The sequence below is a fragment of the Musa acuminata genome, chromosome BXJ2-8 (genome assembly GCF_036884655.1).
Source record: "Musa acuminata AAA Group cultivar baxijiao chromosome BXJ2-8, Cavendish_Baxijiao_AAA, whole genome shotgun sequence".
In the NCBI taxonomy this organism is placed as follows: domain Eukaryota; kingdom Viridiplantae; phylum Streptophyta; class Magnoliopsida; order Zingiberales; family Musaceae; genus Musa; species Musa acuminata.
In genome coordinates, this window is record NC_088345.1 from 44,084,393 (window position 1) to 44,105,197 (window position 20,805).

Sequence of the window (20,805 nt, forward strand, 5' to 3'; positions counted from 1 at the left end):
GCTACGAACCCTTTTTGAATTGTGGAAGTGGAATAACTCCCCGCCCTGTCTTAAATCTCATTCCTCTCTCTCTCTCTCTCTCTCTCTCTCATCCTATCGCCGAATAAGGGGGAAGAATTCATGGGCTCTTCATAATTAAAATAATTAAATTATTATAAACAACTAATAATATTAAAATTTATAAATGATAATAATAAATATTGATAAAGTTTAAGCGTCATAATAATATTTAAATATAAATATAGTCAAGTATAATAAACATAATCAAATATATCCAAATATAATTATAACTAAATAAATATAAAATAATAATAAAAATAATTTTCTCTATTATAAATATATTTAAATATATCTATCTAAATAAATTTATAAATTGATAATTTTCTTCATTAATCCTATCTTTTCAATTTCTATGCTCACAATTGATTAATAATATTATTAATAATTAATTCACAGTCCATTCAACCAAATATATTTATATTTATATTTTTAATATTAAATATATAACATAATATAATATAATATAATATAATATAATATAATAATATAAACTAGACGGGGATGGATAGATCATGATTCCTCCGTCCCCATCAGATACTCGTATGGATAATAAAAAATATCATTCATTTCCATCTTTGTCATTATTTGTCTTTATGCTTGTGGGTAATAAATTATAATTGACACCTCTAAATATTGGATGATACAAGTCCTACGTCTTGGATCTCAAATTGTGGGCAACAGAAGCTTTACGGGTTTCATGTGGATTCCACATATCGAGAGTACGCATCAATTGCATCATCGCCACTTCCTCCTCCAATCACTTGCTTCCTCATCCGATCTTCCACCACCGTCTGCCGCTGCCGCTGCCGCCTCACTGATAGCAGAAGGGAAACACAAGAAGATGGATTGTAATGTGCCCCATTACGTAGCTTCACTGATGGCTAGATTTCGCTCTTGTCTCTTCAAATTACTATTGATTTGATACAGTGGATGCACAGGTGGAATTGTCTGTCCACCTACAATGCCTACAGGTGATGAAGTTTAAGCAAAACCCTCCTGTTGAGTTTTGAGCATCTTTGGGCTTGAATTTGGAGTTAACTGAGCTCCCTATTGTGTTGCTCATCTCAAGCATGGACAGAGGGGTTGCAAGCACTGGTTTGGTTAGCATGTATGGGATGTTGCTGCAACAGGAGTTCATCATTTCTGGCCATGTCAAGTATGTCCTGTAGCTGCTGTTGATGTATCTGCATGTGAGAATTTTTGAAGCAGCTCTTAGGCCAAGGTACCTGAGCAAGCTTTTGTTCCTAAGATGTAAAGGATTTGAATTCCATGTAGGCTTTTGAGTTACTTGATTCCTCTTCTAAGTATCTCCAATTACTTTTTACCTTGTGCTCTCTCTCTCTCTCTCTCTCTCTCTCAAGTGTTTATATGATGAAGTCTGGTAATTCCTGGAAAGATCTTTAGTTTTACCCCAATAGTTCATGAGATAAGCCTAGACTTTGTCATGCTGTGTTCTCTCTGATGGATTCATTAGTAATATGAAGGCATTGCGGCCTTTCTGGTTGTGTTTTCTCTTGTGCCTCTAACTCAAAACAGATAAAAAAAAATGAACCTTTAGTGTGATTTACTACATGATATAGAATGTTTTAGTGTGCCAAAATATTTTTATATTCATTAGGGGTTTGAATGGGACCAAATTGGATTAGATCTTGAATTGACTGTAATTTTTGACAAGATTACTTGTATAGTAGAGAAATCTCTTGCATTAATCTACCCCAGTCAACCCCATGTTTTATCATGGGTATCAAAGCAGATTGTGGATTCAACATTTCATTCATTGTTCAAGTCCTCTCTGTGCAAGAACCAATGTGTGATATATCCATCCTAAAGTGGTAACAAGTTGTAATCAAACTCAATATTCTATCAGAAGATGCTTCACAAGACAGCAGAGTAACAGGAGATGGAAATTTATAGTTGAGTTAAGCTTGAAACAATCTGGGGGCAGGTGAAGATGACCAAAGAAAACAAGTGATGACTTATCTCATGTTCAATGTACCAACCTTGGTAGTTTGGATCTTGGATCCCAACACACCACCAACTCATTCATTGGTCAAGATTCTCTCAATTCTTAAGTGTGGCACTTTGTTAATGTCTAAACTGATAATTAAGCTATTGCCCTCCTGCAATCTCTTGCTTTGGCATTTTTAATTCTCAAAGAAAAAATAGCTGGAGAACTAATTTTAATGTTTCTCAAATGTATATAAAACCAAGTCATCTTGTTAGGCTCTTCACCTTTGTGAACAAAAGCAAGAAGGTAATCATTAGTCTTTCTTCCCATTGGTAAGAAAGAAAATCATAATTTTTTTTTATGATAAGTAAGATAATCTTAAATTTCATTATCTTCCTTTACGATAAAAAAGATATCACAAACTTCTTTCCTCTCCTTCAAGATATAAAAATATATTCTAAATAAAAAAAAAAAAGATTCTCCCCTTTGTTAAACTACTCGAGTCCACATTTAGAGACATCAAATTATTAACTTGAGTGTCGAAAGGATCAAGTCGGGAAACCTCTCTTAACATTGGTCATCGTGTAAGTGTTATATTGGGAGTGCAATACTGAGAGCATAATACTTCTACCTTGAGAGCTTGACACCTCGACCTTAGAGCCACCTTAGAGCTATCTCGGAGCCACATTGGATTTATCTCGTATTCACCTTGAAGCCACCTTAGATCCATCTCGGAGTCACCTCGAATTTACCTTAGAGCTACCTCAGAGATACTTTGGATAATTCTATACACATGGGTCTAGATCATGTTAGGTTGACTAAAACATCAACGATATTTTCCCTTAATAGTTTAGCATTAGAAGGAGGGCATGATGTCAACAAACGTTTGCTAAAGGGGGGCAATTGCCATCCTTCCCATATGTGGATACACTCACCTTAGCACAAATATCGATGAGGTACTAGTATTTGTTTAATGACTTAGGCCCCTCACCCCCAGGGACGAACTTGAGCCACTTGCTCGTTCCCGTCATGGTGTTCCTGAACCTCGCTTAGTAGGTACAGATGCTGATAAACATGATGCAAGCTATTATTCTGCTATTGCCCCAACTAACCTAATAAGAGACTCCAACAAGATCAAAATGGATGGTGAAGTGATACCATGCCCCAGTTTGTGGATAAGTTATCTTTATTTGACTGGCAAGCCGCCCCGATGGTTGGCCAAGGACATTAGCAATGACGGCTTGCTCGACCACCATAGCTCCCAAGACTCCGAAGGTGACAGTGGTAGCAAGTCCATCACTCTCAGCCAGCTCTTCATCTCATAGCCCCCAAGCAAATGCCAACCAAGACTTTGGAGGTGATGGTGGTGGCAAGTTTATCACCCTCGACTAGCTCACAACCCCCAAGCTAATACCAACCATGACTCCGAAGGCAACAACGACGGCAAGTCAATCACCCTCGTCCAGCTCTTCATCATATAGCCTCCGAGCTAACACTAACTAAGACTTCGGAGGTGATGGTAGTGGCAAGTCCATCACCCTTGGCCAACTCTTCAAGCATGTTAATGACACTCATAGTGGTGACATCATCGAGAGCGATGGCTATGCCTTTCTAAAGCACCACATCCTCGAGTTCGATGACTTCACCCTTGGAGGTGACGTTGACGACCACTTGGCCTTTTGCCTACTTCTCCTTTATTCTTATCTCTACTGATATCTCGTACAGTGTGAAGAAGCACCATAAGCTATCACTCTTATGCAAAAATAGCCTTGCCATTGAACCCGCTATCGGTCTCGAGCCACTGGAGGCGATCTTTAGGATCGAGACACTGTTGAATTCTTTAGCAAGGTGGGGGAAGGGGAGATCTTCATGATGCTTAGGACGAACGGCTCTGGTAGGCTCACCCTAATCAATGCCCTCACGAACTGCATCATGCGGGAGAGCCTATAGGGTCCCATCACCCTCAATGGTGAGAAGTTCGATGGTCAGTTCCTCCGGGTGATCTTTGTTTACATCATGTAGGACAACCTTCTATACCCTATGCTCACTATGGAAGAGACTTTGATGTTTTCCATAGAATTTCAACTATCACAATCGCTATCTGTCTCGAAGAAGAAGAGTTGGGTACAAGCACTCATCGATCAACTTAACCTCTGATTTGCCTCCAAGACCATCATTAGCGATAAGATTCATCGCGACATCTCTTGTGGAGAGTGCCATTATGTGTCGATCAAAATTGATATCATCCATAGTGGGGGGAGGACCCAAAATCCACTATGGCGGAGGGAGAACTTAAAGCCTACCATGATTGGAGGACCTGAAAACTACTATGATGGTAAAAAAATTTGAAGCCCGCCATGGCAAGAAGACCCAAGATCTACTATGGCAAAGAAGGGACATGAATTTGCCATTGTAAAAGGAAGATTTGAAGCCCATCATAGCGGGAAGACCTGAGATCTTTTATGACAGAAAAGGTATATGAAATCCACTATGACGGAAAGAAGATTTGAAGCCCACAATAGTGGGAAGACCTGATATCCGCTATAGCGAAGAAGGGATATGAAATCCATCATAACGAAAAGAAGATTTGAAGTCCGTCATAGTGGAAATATCTGAGATCAACTATGATAGAGAAGGGATATGAAATCTACTACGATGGAAAGAAAATTTGAAGCCCATTATAGTGGTATGATGGAGATCTGAAGATTTGAAGGACATGAAATATGCTATGGCAGAAAGAAGATTTGAAGCCCGCCATAGTAGGGAAGACTTGAGATCTGCTATGACAACGAAGGGATATGAAATCTGCCATAGCAAAAATAAGATTTGAAACCTATCATGGTAGGAAAATCTGAGATTCGCTACGACGGAGAACGAATTTGAAGAAAGAAGATTTGCAGCTTTCCATAGCCAGAAGATTTGAGATCTACTATAGCGGAGAAGAGACTTGAAATCTACTATGACAGAGAGAAGATTCGAAGCTAGCCATGACAAAAAAAAATTTGAAATATAATATGGTGGAGAAGAGAATTGAAATCTACCATGATAGGGAGAAGATTTAAAGCCTACCATAGTGAGAATATTAGAGATCTACTATGGTGAATGTGCAAGGCCAAATGCACCCAAGATGTAGGAGTTAGAAAAACTCAACCCGCATTAAAATAAATTTGCTATGGTGGAAAGTAAGGCTAAATGAACCCAAGACATGTATTAAGAAAACCCTGTTGGGAAATCTTGGAGAATATCATATGCCCAATAAAAAATAAAAACAAAAACTGATTTATCAAAATAATCTTATTGAATCATGTGAAGATTGAAAATTTAAAACTCAAAACCGAAAATTACATGAAAGATGTGAGATATTTTCACCTAAGAAAACTCATATATCCCATAAGATCACATATCCTAGTCTACAGATAAATGAGTTCTCGTAAACTCCTCTCTAACTGTGATCCACATGATGAGCGCAGTAACGACATACTTTCTTGCGTAGCATGTTCTTTCCTCGTGATTGTGCACCATCACATAATAGCACACAAGGAGAGATTGGTCCCTCTTGCTATCCTCTCGCACTAGAGAGGTTGGGGGAAGAAGAGGAGCGGAGATGAGGAGGTTGCCAGCAATAGAGGTCTAGCTTATAACCATTTTAATCCCAACTTCTATCTATAGAGAGCCTCATTTAACTAACACTAATGGATTATTCTTAGTAGATATTGGATCTCTATCCAATTACTCATGGCTTAATGCATATTGGATCCCCATCCAATAACCATTCTAAGCTCTATTGAGTCTCTCCTAAGGATCAATTAAAATAGGGATGTACTAGATATCCCATATCTAATTCTTTATTCGTCGCATTGTCCACTATATGTGTATGACTCTCTAGGCTAAATACCGAGTTGGTCATGAGTTACACTTGTCAGAACTCCTTTTCACTCTATGAATTATTATTTTTATAATAATTTACTCAACTTATCAACTATGGACATATTATGCCACCATACTATAGCCCCCTAAACGGTACAATGAGATCTAATCCATTGGATATATCTACCATCAGTTACCATATATCTAGTCTCTCATATATTTAATATCTTAGAAATCATATATCGGATATGGTGTTGTCAAGCCCATACAGAATCTATCTGAGTCTCACTCTAATTGGATTCTCCTACAGAACTCGTCTCTCAATCTGAATCTCATAGTTATCGAATTCATCACGATCCGATTGACCCTGGTAAAGGACTACTATCATATAGACGGATATATAGCACATCGATTTGTCCAGTTATCTTGATGTTCTTCTCAAGTAACTTATGACTACGAATATTTAAGGTTTATATTTAAAGGTGAATTGGTCTCATTATAATGATTTCATCATGATCTAATTTTTATTGCATAGATTCAAGGACATCATAATATATATTTATCACATAATATAAAGTAAAAAAATATCATAATAATAATAACCAAAAGAAATTGTGCAACGTATCACACATGCCATCACTGACGTTAGTGGTTTGCACGGCACCTGTAACTAGTAAACCCAACCCGTGCTAAGATAAATCCATTACAATGGAGGTGTAAGACCAAATACGCTCGAGACACGTAAGTCAGAAAAACTCGACTTGCGCCAAGATAAATCTACTACAACGGAGACATAAAGTCAAATGCGTCGAGATGCATGAGTCAAGAAAACCTGACTTATGAAGATAAATCCGTTATAGAGAAGGCATAAGACAAAATGCTTACAAGATATTTGAGTCAGAAAAACCTAACCCGCATTAAAATAAATCTACTATGGTGGAGGTGCAAGGCCAAATATGTCGAGATGTGTGAGTTAGGAAAACCCAACCTATGCCAAAATCTATTATAGTAAAAATACAAGCCCAACATGCTCGAAACACCTGAATTGGGAAATCCCAACCTACAAGACAAGATCTCGAATACTCCTCTATCAGATAAACTAATTAATGCGCTTTAAACCCCTCTCGTGAGAGCATTGGAGCATGCCTTCACGGGGGATAAATAATAGAAAATCTACTATCAGTTGACACATGAAATCCAAGTCACCCTCTACCCATCTGCCTACGTAGATGAAGATTCAAAGTAGAAAGATAATCATAAACTTTCTTCTCATCTATTATGATAAGAAAGACAATCACAAGCTTTCTTCTCATCAAGAAAGACAATTACAAACTTCCTTCTCTCTCTTTTGATAAGAAAGATGATTCTAAACTCCCTTCTCCTTTTATGACAAGGAACTTCTCTCCCCTTATGATAAGGAAGATGATTCTAAACTCCATTCTCTTCTTTTATGACAAGGAAGAACATTACAAGCTTCCTTCCCCTCCATATAAAAATATGAAAATAAGGAGGATTCTCTCATTTCTTGAATTACTCAAGCCCATATTTAAAAACCTCATATTATTAACTTGAGTGTTGGAGGGATCGGGTCGGGAAATCTCCTTCAACCCTAGTTTTCGTGCAAGTGCCACCTTAGGAGCATCATATTTTCACCTCGGGAGCACAATATTTTCACCGTGGGGAGCGTAATACTTTCATCTCGAGAGCTTGACACCTCCACCTCGAAGTCACCTCGGAGATACTTCAAATAATCATACTCATATGAGTTTGGATCACATTGAGTTGACCAAGATAACAATAATAATTTTTCCCTAATAATTACTTTTTCTTACTAATCATGCCCAAGCCAAGTCAATGTTATTAGTTAGTATTGCAACTATTGAGCACTTCAGCATATAGATAAAAAAAAAAAAAAAAAAGTCTTGATATGTTTTGAACCACAACTGGGATCATCTGCATCTGATTATGGATTTAAATCTCTGATATATGCTCTGATAACAAATTCGACTGGTATATCAATCTGCATTATCTGGCATTATTAAAAAAGAAAAAGAAAAATGTATATAGAACTTCATATGTATAGCTCTCCAAAATTAGTACTTGTCATATTCATCCTTATAAACTTAAAATTCGAAAACTTGTAAACATACCACTGTAGTCGATTTCCGTCATTTAACCATTAGCATGATGATAACATTGAACTCGAGAGGAAAGATGAAGAACCTATTTATTACATTTAGCACAGGTTAGTGCAAAAGCCAAACATAAAAACGTAGTCTACAACCTGAACCACTAAATCACTTCCTGTTCATCAAGAATTACTGTCGTATTGCCTTCTGCATTCTACCATTATTGGGTAAATTGTGTTTCAGTAGCTCACCAGATCTTATAAGATTCATTTGTCATGCCTACTTTTGATCTCAGAGGGTAGAACGCATCATTAGGCCAGTAGAGAAATCAGAAACCAGGCAATGCCAACAATCTACTTTACTGGAGTCTGTGGGTTTTGCCTCCATCTGATCTAGTCATGAAATGAGAGCTTAGCTTCCTGACCTTTTAGACCAACTTTCACTTTTGAGATTATGCTTGATCATGATCATCCAGCAAGAGATTTTTCGGTGAATGATCGAACACGATCACCGAAGAGTATCGCATTCGGACCAATGCCCTGATCTTGAGAAGGTCTTGTTTGCTGATCACATGTCCATCGGAATTGAACCTGATGAGACAGCTGACAATTAGCAAGTTGGACATTGAATCAGGCACCAATGAAACGAAGCTTTGAGGAGTTGAGGATTCCAAAGAAACAAGGAGAAGATGATCATAGAATAAAGTGATGCTTCTTTTTTGCTTTTGCTAAAGAGATGAGACCATGAAGCCTGATGTAATAGTGAAGACATAGATTGAAAATGACACTAGGCCTAAGGTAGACAGAGACTGTGAAAAGCCAACAGAAGGTTGAACCTAAAGGAAGAGTAAGCTCAAAGGACTGTGGCAAAAGGATTGCTTACAAACCCCCAAGTCTTTGGCCTTAATTGTCCCTTAGAGAGCAAGAAATTAAAACCTGAATGGCTCACTCACACCGTCACATACCATCTTAAGCTTAGACGAAGGCAATAACCCACCGACCAAGCAAGGAAAGGGATCGACCACCAAATAGTATCAATCTTACAACAAGCGTACCAAACAAGATGACATGACAACAATACATGATCAAACAACACAATTATGTTGATCCAAGAAAGATTAGACTCTGGCTTATGATTTACTCTAGTGGCTCTCAGCAGTGAAAATCCTGGTTATTGATGTGACAAATGAGCTTAGTTTTCTGTGCTCGATATCGTAAAACATCATTTATGGTGATGTAAAGAAGCTTTAGGATCCTACTTCCAAAATTTTGAATGAGTTCAGTGACTGCAACATCAACCAGTAAGATTTGTTTGGTGATCATAATTGATCGAAGCTTTCATGCATTGATAAAACAGCAGAGGACGTAATTAGATGGAGATCAAATTGAATGGCAACTGGAAGTGTGGATGATTCAACTTGAGACAGAGAATGGGTTCTCTTCAGCTGTCAAGAAGGTGTCTAAAGAACTATTATCTGGCACAAGTAATTTTCCTTGAAGATGAACCACATGCTTGATGAAGCTGAAGTTGCATATGATGCTTGTCAAAATCATGAGCCAAACTATGCCTAAACTCGATAATGCCGGTGGCCTTTCTGAGGAGCAGCACCGAAAGGCAAATATCAGTTCAGAAGATGTGAAATGTATGATTCAGGAATAAGTATTAGCAGTTCTTCTCGTTCAGTTTGTCGTAGGAAGTGACTAAGAAGATCATGAACAAGCAAAAGTTCCTCAAGTTAGAAGGCAATTCTGAATCGAGAGCATGAAAAGTTCTGCAAGAACAACAAGATGACAGTACCAACAACAGAACGGGTTGCAGCAAGTAGAATGCTGATCTTTGGTTAGCTCGCCGAAAAGTTGAGAGGTCTGGTTGCTTAATGCCATTAAAGAGCAAGATAACGTAGGATAATGGAATGCTCTACAATACCTTTGAAGAGATCAAAGGAATTTGCGGTAGTTGTTGATGAATGTAACATGTTTATCCTTGTTTGTTGTTGTAGGACATATCACATTCTCTTTAAGCATTTGGCCAACTTTCTTCACTATTTCAAGCTCAAACCAACATCGATGTGGATGCTTCAAATGGATCGCTCCCTCGTGAAGATTTTAAGAGAAAACCAGAGCATCAAATTGATCGCTGTCATGACAACAGTCAAGACAACTGTAGTTTTGTTCATTGAGATGCCTCAGATAGATCATCAGTAATCCGAGCTCGGTAGACTGCTGAAGAATAGGCGAGAAGATAATATCGAGCTGCAAACATTGCTGTAGATCTTCGCTCAGTCCTGCAGATGGATTTTCCAAAATAGTTCTTGTTAGAAGAACCAGGGTTGCACGAAGCACATAAGAGAAACTAGGATTGTGGGATTCAATAACAAGACAGCTTGTGAGAAAACCTTGGTTAGATCCACAAACAGAGTGCTTGCATTTGGCTCTTTAAGGCGTAGATGGATTCAGCTCACATGTCGAAGGCTTCATCTCAATGCTTGCACTCATTGGCAACGGATACAAATCAACGGAATGGATTCTTCGACTCCTCTCTGATCATTGGAATAGGACTCGTTGCTCTTTGAAATGTTAGCAGATTCCAGCAGAGCCTATACTGATATCGTCCATTATACATCACATTGCCCAAAGTCTTGAAAGTTTCACCACACTTGTATGCATCCAATATATTATTACTCTTAAGCTGTCTTCAAGCTTAGATAGGAACCAAGGCGTGTGTATTTGGTGAGAGCCACAAGTCGAGAACATCTAGCAGAGTAGAATTAGTCAGCAAACACAACATTGAATTGTAGCAATTTGAGTAACACCCACAATTCAATCTTCCCTTTCCTCTTCCACTTTGTTTTCCCATAGAAGCTGGACATGGAAATCTTTCATTCCATGCCTCTAGGCAGTGTGCTGTGTCCTCACAAGAATGAACAAAGGCAAACTTTCTCTCACCAGAAGGGACCACTCCTCCAACATTGTACTCCCATCAATGGGACCAAACCCAAAAGAAAAGGATGGTCAATCTGCAAGTACTGTATCAGTGTATATATATCCACACCCCAACACACGCTGCAAGACATAGTCTCAACGCAAGCATCACAACTCGCAGAGAACATGGCCACCATTACAAGCCTCCACAAGGACTTGGTGTGCATCCTTCTACTCCTCTTCCTCCCCTTCCTCTCTCTATCAGAATACTATTTGCCCATCAACCCGAGGCTGGAGAAGGCCTACGTCGCCCTGCAAGCATGGAAGCAGGCCATCACCGCCGACCCCAAGAACCTGACTCTCGACTGGTGCGGCCCGCATGTGTGCAACTACACCGGCGTGTTCTGCGCGCCGGCCCCCGAAGACCGGCACGAGCTCACCGTCGCCGGCGTCGACCTTAACCACGGCAGGATCGCCGGCACGCTCCCCGAGGACCTCGGCCTCCTCTCCGACCTCGCGCTCCTCCACCTCAACTCCAATCGCTTCCACGGCGGCCTCCCGGAGGCGTTCGAGCGCCTCCAGCTCCTCTACGAGCTCGACGTGAGCAACAACCGGTTCCAGGGGCCGTTCCCCGCCGTGGTGCTCCACCTGCCGTCGCTCAAGTACCTCGACATCCGCTTCAACAGGTTCCGCGGCGAGGTCCCCCGCCGGGTCTTCGACCTCAGGCTCGACGCGCTGTTCCTCAACGACAACCAGTTCGCGTTCTCGCTGCCGGACAGCATCGGCAACTCCTCCCTCTCGGTGCTCGTGGTGGCCAACAACCGGATCAGTGGCTGCTTCCCGAGGAGCATCACCGACTTGGCCGACACCCTAAACGAGTTGATACTGCTGAACGCGAGCATCACGTCGTGCATCCCGGAGGACGTCGGGAAGCTGAAGAATCTGACGGTGTTCGACGTGAGCTTCAACAACCTCGTGGGGCCGCTGCCGGACAGCATCGGGGAGATGAGGAAGCTGGAGCAGCTGAACGTGGCGCACAACAACCTCTCCGGCGACATACCGGAGAGCATATGCGAGCTGCCGAGGCTGAAAAACTTCACGTACTCCTACAACTATTTCTGCGGGGAGCCGGAGCGGTGCTTGAAGGTGGTCCGGAGTAGGGACGACCGGGAGAACTGCATACCAGAGCGGCCGCACCAGAGGTCGGAGGAGGAGTGCATCGCGTTCTCGTCCAAGCCGGTACACTGTGACGCCAACGGCTGCATGGCGCCACCTCCACCGCCGGTGCATTATTAGAGTGGAATGGTGCATGAGATTGTGTTTACGATCGAGTTGTATTGGCATTGTCGTTGGCGTTGGTGGATAGATCGAAATAAGGGTGTCGGTACTGTTGCGGCTTCACGTAAGTCATCATCTTCTTCTTCTTCTTATTTCTGCTGCTTGCGGATGTACGAAGCTGTGGGTTGACTGTAATTTCTTGTGATTTCTGGCAAGAATAGTCTTGTACGACTTAGTAACACATGCTTCCAAGTGTGATGATCACATAGCCACAGTGATACAGAAGTAGAAAGATATGTGATTGAGATACAGAAAATGTCGAAGAGCATCATCCTGTTACAGAATTATACATGAGGGACGAAACTATCCGGCATTAACAGTACAAGCAATAAAACATTTTAACTTTACACCGTATCTTTTCCGAGACAGACTGCTGGAGTTTGCCAAGGTGTTTATTGACCGCATCGATCTCATGCATAGGCAGATATCATGGCAGGCAGTCAGCCCTTCAGAGTCACAATGACTGTAGATTCACGGATGCTTTAGATACGAAGTAGAAAACAGTGAGTAAATAATGCGTTCGATATAATACCTCCACACATCAAATGACGGTAGATGAACCGAAAGAGCTGTTGGAATAGTTCACTGGATGTTCAGTTGATACATCGCTACCGAGTGGTGGGAAGGAGGGGATGGATCTCAGTATCAGTTTCCTGCAACCTTTACGGCTTGGCGGCGACAACCCAACTCCACCGTGTGGCGGTGAAACCCTCTTCTGGTTAGGGGAAGCAATCCTAATGCCCGTCGTGGTGGGTGATACAGTGGGTCTTAGAATAGCTGGAGTGTCATCCTCCACCACTGTGCTCACATTATTTTCCAACTTAGGTGAAGGGAGAACCATTTCGCACTTCCGAAGCATGTGAGAGCCATATAATGCAGGAGAACGTCCGATGGAGAGCTTAGTACTTGTTGTGCTGCTTGCAATTGAAGAAAATGGCAGTTCGACTGATAACCTGAAAAAGGAAAATAAATTTTCGCTAGCTATTTGTGTGGAGAACAAGATTGAAGTGTAAGCTATCAGAACAAGGACAGAATGTTTCACCTGCAGCTCTGGTAAGGTGTAATGGGTAAAATGTGTCCTGAAGAATGATGTTCGTCGATCTGGATGCTGGTGTTCTGTTGATCATCACCCAGACTTTCATTTTCCTTCTCACAAGCATTGGCTTCTTTCTCCGCTTGTTCAAGTTCTTCAAATCGTGGCAGAAAACCTGTCAAAGAACTTTCAGGCCAGAACAAACCAAACAAAACAATGAATTGCGCTTGAGAATACTTCAAATTTCGATTTAAATCTATTCACAGAATATCAAATGCACTGTTATATCATCATATATATATATATATATATAGGAACTGGCGAAGGAAGATAACTATAACAAAATATACAACAAAATCATAAAAGTTTTCTCCTAAACAACCTTGGCTCTCTGATGTGGAACCAAACGTGAGCAGGATAGGATACCCTGTTTCCTTTCTATGTTTGTAGGCCATGATATTCAAAATAATTAGAAATTTCACCTATTTATCAAAGAAGCAAACGAGTGGTCTTTCCTCTATGTAACTGCTATGTTGTTCATTTAGAAAAAAGGCAAATACCAATACTCACCATCTTTTCTTCCAAATAAATTTTTGCATCCTTCACATCTGCAGCCGATGGAGCATCCAACACCACCCTAAAAGAGAAAAAAAACCACAAGTATGTCCAAATCAGACAACATACTATTGTAGAAGCAACTGGTTGCTCGAGCCACAAAACCTGATAGCATTCACAGTATTTCTTCAGGCAATTTGATTTTTTGCAATTGCACCCTCTTTTATGACGTGCCGAAGCAGGAGTCTTTTTGTCATCATCCTAGAGGTGTTAAAGGGATGATCTTATGTAAACCAATAGTGGGAGACATGAAAAAGAAAAACAAAAGAAAAGTATCAGATTGGATTGTTACCCCCATTTCCAGACCAGATTCAGATGTTCGAATTACTTTTGGGGCAAACGCAAGTGGATTACGAGATTCTATCTGCCTGCGAGTAGCTAGGACTGTTTCCTCGTGGATGGGTTTGTTAAAACATCCTTGACAAGAACAGGGCTCAGAACAGTAAACTCCAGCAGCAAAACACTCGCAATAGCTACATAAGATGCCAACATTCAATTCAATGCTAGAACTTAGTATTACTCAGACTGCATATGCTTTGTAAGTGACAAGAAAAAATAACAGATTCAATTGGAAAATGGAAAACATAAAACTACAATAGATAGTCTTAATTTTGTGCTTGGAATAGAAGGCATATCAGATATTTTATCTTTCTTATAAAAGTAACAAATAATTTGGAAATACTTGTACAGTATATGAAAGCAAGATGAAAAATATAAAAGAACAAATCTTAACTGAAGCTCTTAATAATTTCATATCTATAACAAATTCAGATGAAATAAAAGAGCCTCACAGTTTCAAGCATTTCGACTTCTTACAGTTGCAACGCTTGCATCCGTCACTTTCGCCTCCATTTCCTGACTTGCGTCTAGAAATGAGGTTCCATTGTTATTGATAAAGTGAAAAAATAAAAGAGCGATAGCCAGGATCACATACAGCAGCATACCTTTTCTTCTTTGGACTGCCTTGACTTAATTCCTCACAGATATTAGGTGTGGCATCCTTTGGAGCATCATCGGAAACAATCTGAAGGTCAACTTCACTCCCACTGGGACAGAGATCCTTCTCGACAGCTGAGGACTTCCTCAGACTGTTCCTCCCAGCTGTTGTTGATGTCAAGGAACCAACAGAGCAAGGAATGCTGATTATTTGTTTCTCAGAAGCCAGAGTCTCCATATTAACCATTCTATCCTTTGATGTTGTTGCAAGGGCATTCAAATGTAATCCAATACCAGGCAAAGCATACAGTGATTCTCTAATCTCAGGTTTCAAATTCTTGGTGTCACAAACGCTCTTGCCTTTGAATGACAAAGAAGTCAATGGGTTGAGCTTGGAGTCACTATACATATTCCTTTTAGAAACACTAGCCACTTCAAAAACCAAACAACGTCTGCGCATGCCACGTTGTTGGTGGCTGTCGACCTAACAAGAGAAATGGCAACAGTTACTGCACCTGCATATTGACGAAAACATACTCGATGCACTCAAGATAACCAAGTTCCATAATGAAGGCACAATGATCAGCTTCATACAGTGTGGTGTGGGGATGGGCAGGTCTTCAGCAGACTATGATACCCAAGCTTGGCTATAATCTAAACTCCTTTAGTTTAACTAACGCCTACCAGCATCCAGAGACCATCTCCCCTGCCTTTGCTGTAGGAGAGTGACATGTGTGTGTAGTATTTAATAGAATGACCCATTACCCTTTGAAAAAACATGAAGAAATCCACTCTAAATCCCCTCAACGACAATAGTGAGCAGGTCAACTAAATACAGAAATTTCAATTGTAAGTTCTTTTATTTTTCATTGACATGAAATGATGATTCAAAACTCCAAACAAACTAACAGGTGCAATGCATCTTAAAAGTCTTCTGCAGACATATTAGATGACAACATGATACATATATTAACTTAAGAAAATCACACAATTTTAGTAGAGTTCAAATATACCTAAAGTGCTTTAGGCTCTTGCAATCAGTCAGAACCCCCATGAGAAGGAAAAAGAAACTACTTGGTGCTTAACCATTCAACAGGTTACTCCTCTAACAATAAAAGGGTAAAAAAAGTGTCTTAAAGGTTTATAGCCCATGACAACATAAGATCCACAAAAGCATGTAAACTTCAGTCCACGGTCCATGTAGGAAGAATGCATAAACAACAACAAGAAAAGGGATGTGAAGATAAACTGAGATACAAAGAAGCAAGAGGAAATCAAACAAATAACAATGATAAAGAACTACCATGTTGCCAATGGGATGCAGTAACAAGTACATCACTCATTTTCTGAATTGGATAACTCAATATTACCTGATCATGGCACATATCTGACAACATTTTTGTAGCATGATCTGTTTCATCTTCCTTCTCAAAAACTTTGCTACAGTTCTGAGAAGGATCTTGGTTGACATTATGGACACAAGGGCCATGAGAGATATCAGGTTTTGTTTTCTGTAGATGATCAGCATTCTCTGTGCAGTTTGACAACAGAGAAACAATGGAATGCCCATCATTGTCCACAGCTTTCTCACTCACTCCTTTGTGGGCCTCTGATTCTGTGGATGAATCAAATATCAACAGACTTTGACCATCATCAGGGATTAAACTTTCCCAGACACACCCAACTCCTTTGTCTTTGTTCAGCTCAAGTGGAAGATTTTCTTGAACCCCATCCTCCATAGCAAACAAAACTTTTCGCCTTTCTACCCCATTTTGAACAAAGTGAAACTCCACTGGTGTATGTCCTACATCGAGCTTAAGATCCATTTTAATACCAAGGCATGGTTCCACATTATGGTCAGGACTACCTGAATAATATTGTGTAGACTGAGGAAAGGTACTAGGGAGGGCTGGGCATTCATCAGGAGGATCAACAGTAGCCTCATTAAGTGAACATGTCATAGTGCAATTTTCCTGTGAACTGGAAGTGAATCCGGATGGCCTACCAGCATCAGAAACCTCTGGGCATAGGCTACTTTCACCAACATTGTCTGAAAAATTTTCTTGTTTGAAATAGTCTGTGAAAGGATGCCTGAGAACAGGGAAAAAAATCATCACGAAATGGGAATCAAATTGAAATAATAACCTTAAAATATAAGAAAAATGTTTATCACCTTGTCAAAAACCTAGTTTCCCTTGGAGGATTGTCATGTGGTGAACTAAATATGGAAGAAAGAGAAGCAAAGTTCAATGGTTGATGTGTATGTGCAATAGGTACTGAATCTATCGACTTGACAGGCTGGATAGGAGACAAATTATTGATGAAGTTATAGATTGGTGAATCCTGCAATACAAAATGAAATCACTAAGCAAAATAATGTGTCAAACCCACAACATGTCATAGATCATTGAAAATGCAGCATGAGAATATTGATGATACTTGCTAAACAAATTACAAGACACACTGAGTAAATAATGTGCAAAACCAACAACATGTCATAAATGCAGCATGAGAATGTCGATGGTACTTACCAATCAAATTACAAGATGTATACCTTACCAAGAAAAAGAAATAATAATATTGGTAACAAGACCAACCAGTATAAATGAACTTCAATCATCATACCTTACTACTAATCTGAGCAAATTGCTGGTCATGCAATGAAACATATTGGGCACCATGCAAGCAACAAGCTGGCACAGCCGCGTCTATAGAGAAAACAAATTCACCTATCTATATATCAAATGTGCAAATGTTTCGGCATCGACATGTTACATACATGACAGTAGTATATTCCGTGTCATTGACCTACAAGCACACTGATGTCATACAGCATCTGAGCTAGCAACAAGTTACACAGGTTGTTCTACCAGTCAGAGGCTACCAAGGATAAAATATTAAATCTTAGGTGGAACAATAAGTCAGAAATTTGCTTTTGAAAGGTGAATGGCATCGCAAAACTTAGGATTTTGCAGAAATCTAGTAAGATATTGGAAGTAATTCTTGGATTACATGGTGGAATCCTCAAAATTCTTTTAAAGTGTGATAAATGCACAATGAAGACAGCAAATCAGCATGATCACAAAAACATGTAAATCTTGTCACTTCAATCAGAGATTAATCTTTAGATGGAAAATTGACCATACGAAGACAGCAAAAACCAGAACACCGAACAAAATAAATTTAGTGGTGAGAAATAGAAAGAATCAATATATTCCTTCTATGGCACGCACCCAAAATAAATCAATTTTTTGAAAACTATGAACACAGATATTACTGTAATAAAATCAGATTTAGTAAAAATGTCACCAAGAAGAGAGATCCCAATCAAATTGTGATAATAAAAACATATAACAAATTTAAGAAATTTTTTTTATCAAAAACAATTAAGAAAACCTTACACTCGTAATGTGTCCAAACTACATGCGGATCAATTAAAACCAGCATTATCAGAAACACTCAACGTTATGATGACATCCAAGCAACAGTCAGTAAAAAATGTCACTGTGCATACAGAGATACCATCTTTAACAAAAAACCACTTGAAACGCATTTTTTCAAACAAATCACCTTAATCAAAAGACTAAACTTATAAAGCATCCAAAATACACTCAGAACATTGACCGGTCATTTTCGTTCAAATCAGAGGAAGAACACAAAAGTTGATATAAACCAGCATTTTCTGTGAAGAACTCAAGAATCCAAGGCAGAACACAAGGAAAACATAACTAAAGCCAAACCTCCACTTGCATCAAAGCCACTCAAAATGAATCTTCCTTCAAAAATACAAGAAAAAAATTAGAGATAACCACCAAGTGGCAATTCAGTCAAAATGTCACCACATGAACCCGAGAACCCAAGCAAACTGTAGCAAGAAACTACCATGTCAAACACCTTCTTTTACTTGGATTATATCCAACGGAAGACGCAGATCATCGAGCAACCCGAACTCTGTCCGGCGTCAACATTAGAGAAAAAGGACAACCATGACCGAAAGCCCACACTCTTTTCCGTCAAGAAACCAAGATTCGCAGGCGGACCAAACCGCAAAATTAACGAAGATCCATTCTTGCATCAGAGACACTCAACTCAATCCCGCTTCGGATCACAAGAAGCTACTAAGACTGACATAAGGGCGGTATTATGCCAGTTACAAGCCAAGATCCCAAGCAAATTTTGGAAAAATTAAGCGCATTTTTCAAGAAAGGATGTGAAAACAGTGGAAACCCACTGAGTGAAAGCGCATTTGGCAAAAATGCAGTCAAGAACCACTAAACCCCATCTCGTATCAAAGACACTCGACACGATCCTCCTTCTGGATCACGAGAAAACAGTGGAAAACACCAGAATCGCATTTCAGTCAAAATATCACCACGAAATCAAAGATCCCAAGCAAATTGTAGCCAAATTGACCATTTTTAACGCTTTTCTTACAAGAAAGAACAAGGCAACGAAGAAATCAACAAGCAACCGTGCGGCCCGTGCCGTAAAATTAAAGGAAGAGCAGAAAGAGAAACCAAACAGACGACTTTTTCCCGTCGAGAACCAAGAATCGAAATCAGAACGCGAACGTAACCGAGAAAACCTCCATTCTTGCATCAAAGGCATTCCAACCCAATCCTCCCTCAGAACACAAGCAAAACAACCCTTATGCGTTCCAAGCAAAGAGATCCCAAGAAACAGAACAACATGGATCGATCAAAGTCGCGTCAGACACGAATCACCTCGAACTTGGAGAGCGGCGTCCCCGCGATCTTAGCCCGCTCGGGCGTGTCCATCTCGTCGCGACGCGCCTCAGCTCTGGTAGCTCACCCCAACATCTCCCTTTCTTCGTCTACCCCGCCTTACTCGGCTTTCTCTCCTATCAGTGCGCTCTAAGATTTCAAGAAGTGCCAATGGGCGGGAACCCCATTTTTCTCTTCTTTTGGGCCCTCCTCCTCCGTCTCCTCCTCCTCCTCGATCCAATCTAAATGTATCCTCCTCTTCCACTCTCCCTCTCTCTCTCTCTCTCTCTCTCTCTACCAAATCGGCCGTCCCCACCATCACCACCACCACCACCCGCCCTATGTCGCCATCTACCTCCTCCTCGTAGACTTTTGGGGTGAAAAGGATATGGCCAATGGCCTCCACGTCGCGAGCGAGATAAGAAAAGGACGGCGACTCGCGGAGTTAATAGTGAGACAGAGTCGGTCGAGACCGCCACCTTTGTTTTTGGCGCTCTCCCTTGGGCTTCGGGGTTTACCGACACCCGCTTCGAGAAACCGACGGTAACTTCACCTCGGTCTTTCTTTAATCTCATTACATGTTAATATTCAGAGCATGGGATGTGCTTAGCCGAATCCGGTGTTCCGCGGTGAGCATACAATGGGGCCGGAGAGAGAATGGCGGGGGTTTCCGTTACGCTCTTCGTCGGGCGCGGACGCCGTTTTCCATAGTGACGTGAAACTGTTCCCTGAAAACGGACCCGGCGACCGATACGGAGGTATCTTGTGGGACCCTGGCGATGGAGTTCGTTGTTAACGCAGAGGCGTCTTAGCGGGGACTTCAAGGAAGGTGTGATTTGATAGACTAAGCGGTGGTTACGGTACTTGTCAGTGATATACGGACACGAATCTTGGAGCATGCGGTTGGCAGCCTCCTTTTACAAGGAAAAAGAAAAGGTAAAGTCTGTGCACTTAGGGATTGGATGCTTAGTGACGAACACAAAACAGTCAATTAGATCAACCCTGCAAACGACAACTGGAACCCGTTGATAATAGGTCCAACAAAGGACTAAACTAGCATGATTAATTCATCATCAAAGTGATCACAGATGCAGAAAGTTCACCGATATTTTATAATATTTAAAATGTAATTTGCACTAATTAATGTTTTAAACTAAAAATCTCCTCTTATCACGTGTGACTCACATGACAGATATCGGATCGCTGTTCACCGCGCGCTTCTCCACATCACCGC

At 40.5% G+C, this 20,805-nt stretch overlaps 2 protein-coding genes and 1 long non-coding RNA gene across 4 annotated transcripts; 2 read left to right on the forward strand and 1 right to left on the reverse strand.

Annotated features, from left to right (window-relative positions):
• Positions 1-744: 744 nt before the first annotated feature.
• On the forward strand, positions 745-1,384 carry LOC135618370 (uncharacterized). Its single transcript, XR_010488988.1, has 2 exons — positions 745-1,031; positions 1,139-1,384. It is a non-coding gene; the product is annotated as an uncharacterized LOC135618370 (long non-coding RNA).
• A 9,702-nt stretch (positions 1,385-11,086) lies between these two features.
• On the forward strand, positions 11,087-12,438 carry LOC103995109 (leucine-rich repeat extensin-like protein 6). The gene has a single exon (XM_009415622.3). It carries the CDS (start codon positions 11,112-11,114, stop codon positions 12,219-12,221), a length of 1,110 nt encoding a protein of 369 aa, XP_009413897.3. The 5' UTR covers positions 11,087-11,111; the 3' UTR covers positions 12,222-12,438.
• Positions 12,439-12,481: 43 nt separating this feature from the next.
• On the reverse strand, positions 12,482-19,867 carry LOC103995108 (protein tesmin/TSO1-like CXC 2). Of its 2 annotated transcripts, XM_009415621.3 has the most exons (11): positions 19,572-19,866; positions 17,021-17,190; positions 16,218-16,938; positions 14,856-15,331; positions 14,703-14,777; positions 14,204-14,384; positions 14,017-14,112; positions 13,867-13,933; positions 13,306-13,471; positions 12,796-13,216; positions 12,482-12,726 (listed from the first exon to the last, which is right to left on the reverse strand). In XM_009415621.3, exons 1-10 carry the CDS (start codon positions 19,623-19,625, stop codon positions 12,805-12,807), a joined length of 2,418 nt encoding a protein of 805 aa, XP_009413896.2. In that variant the 5' UTR covers positions 19,626-19,866; the 3' UTR covers positions 12,482-12,726; positions 12,796-12,804. The 2 variants fall into 2 exon arrangements, with proteins under 2 accessions (XP_009413896.2, XP_009413895.2); XM_009415620.3 differs by having other exon boundaries at positions 12,482-13,216; positions 19,572-19,867.
• Between the last annotated feature and the right edge of the window lie 938 nt (positions 19,868-20,805).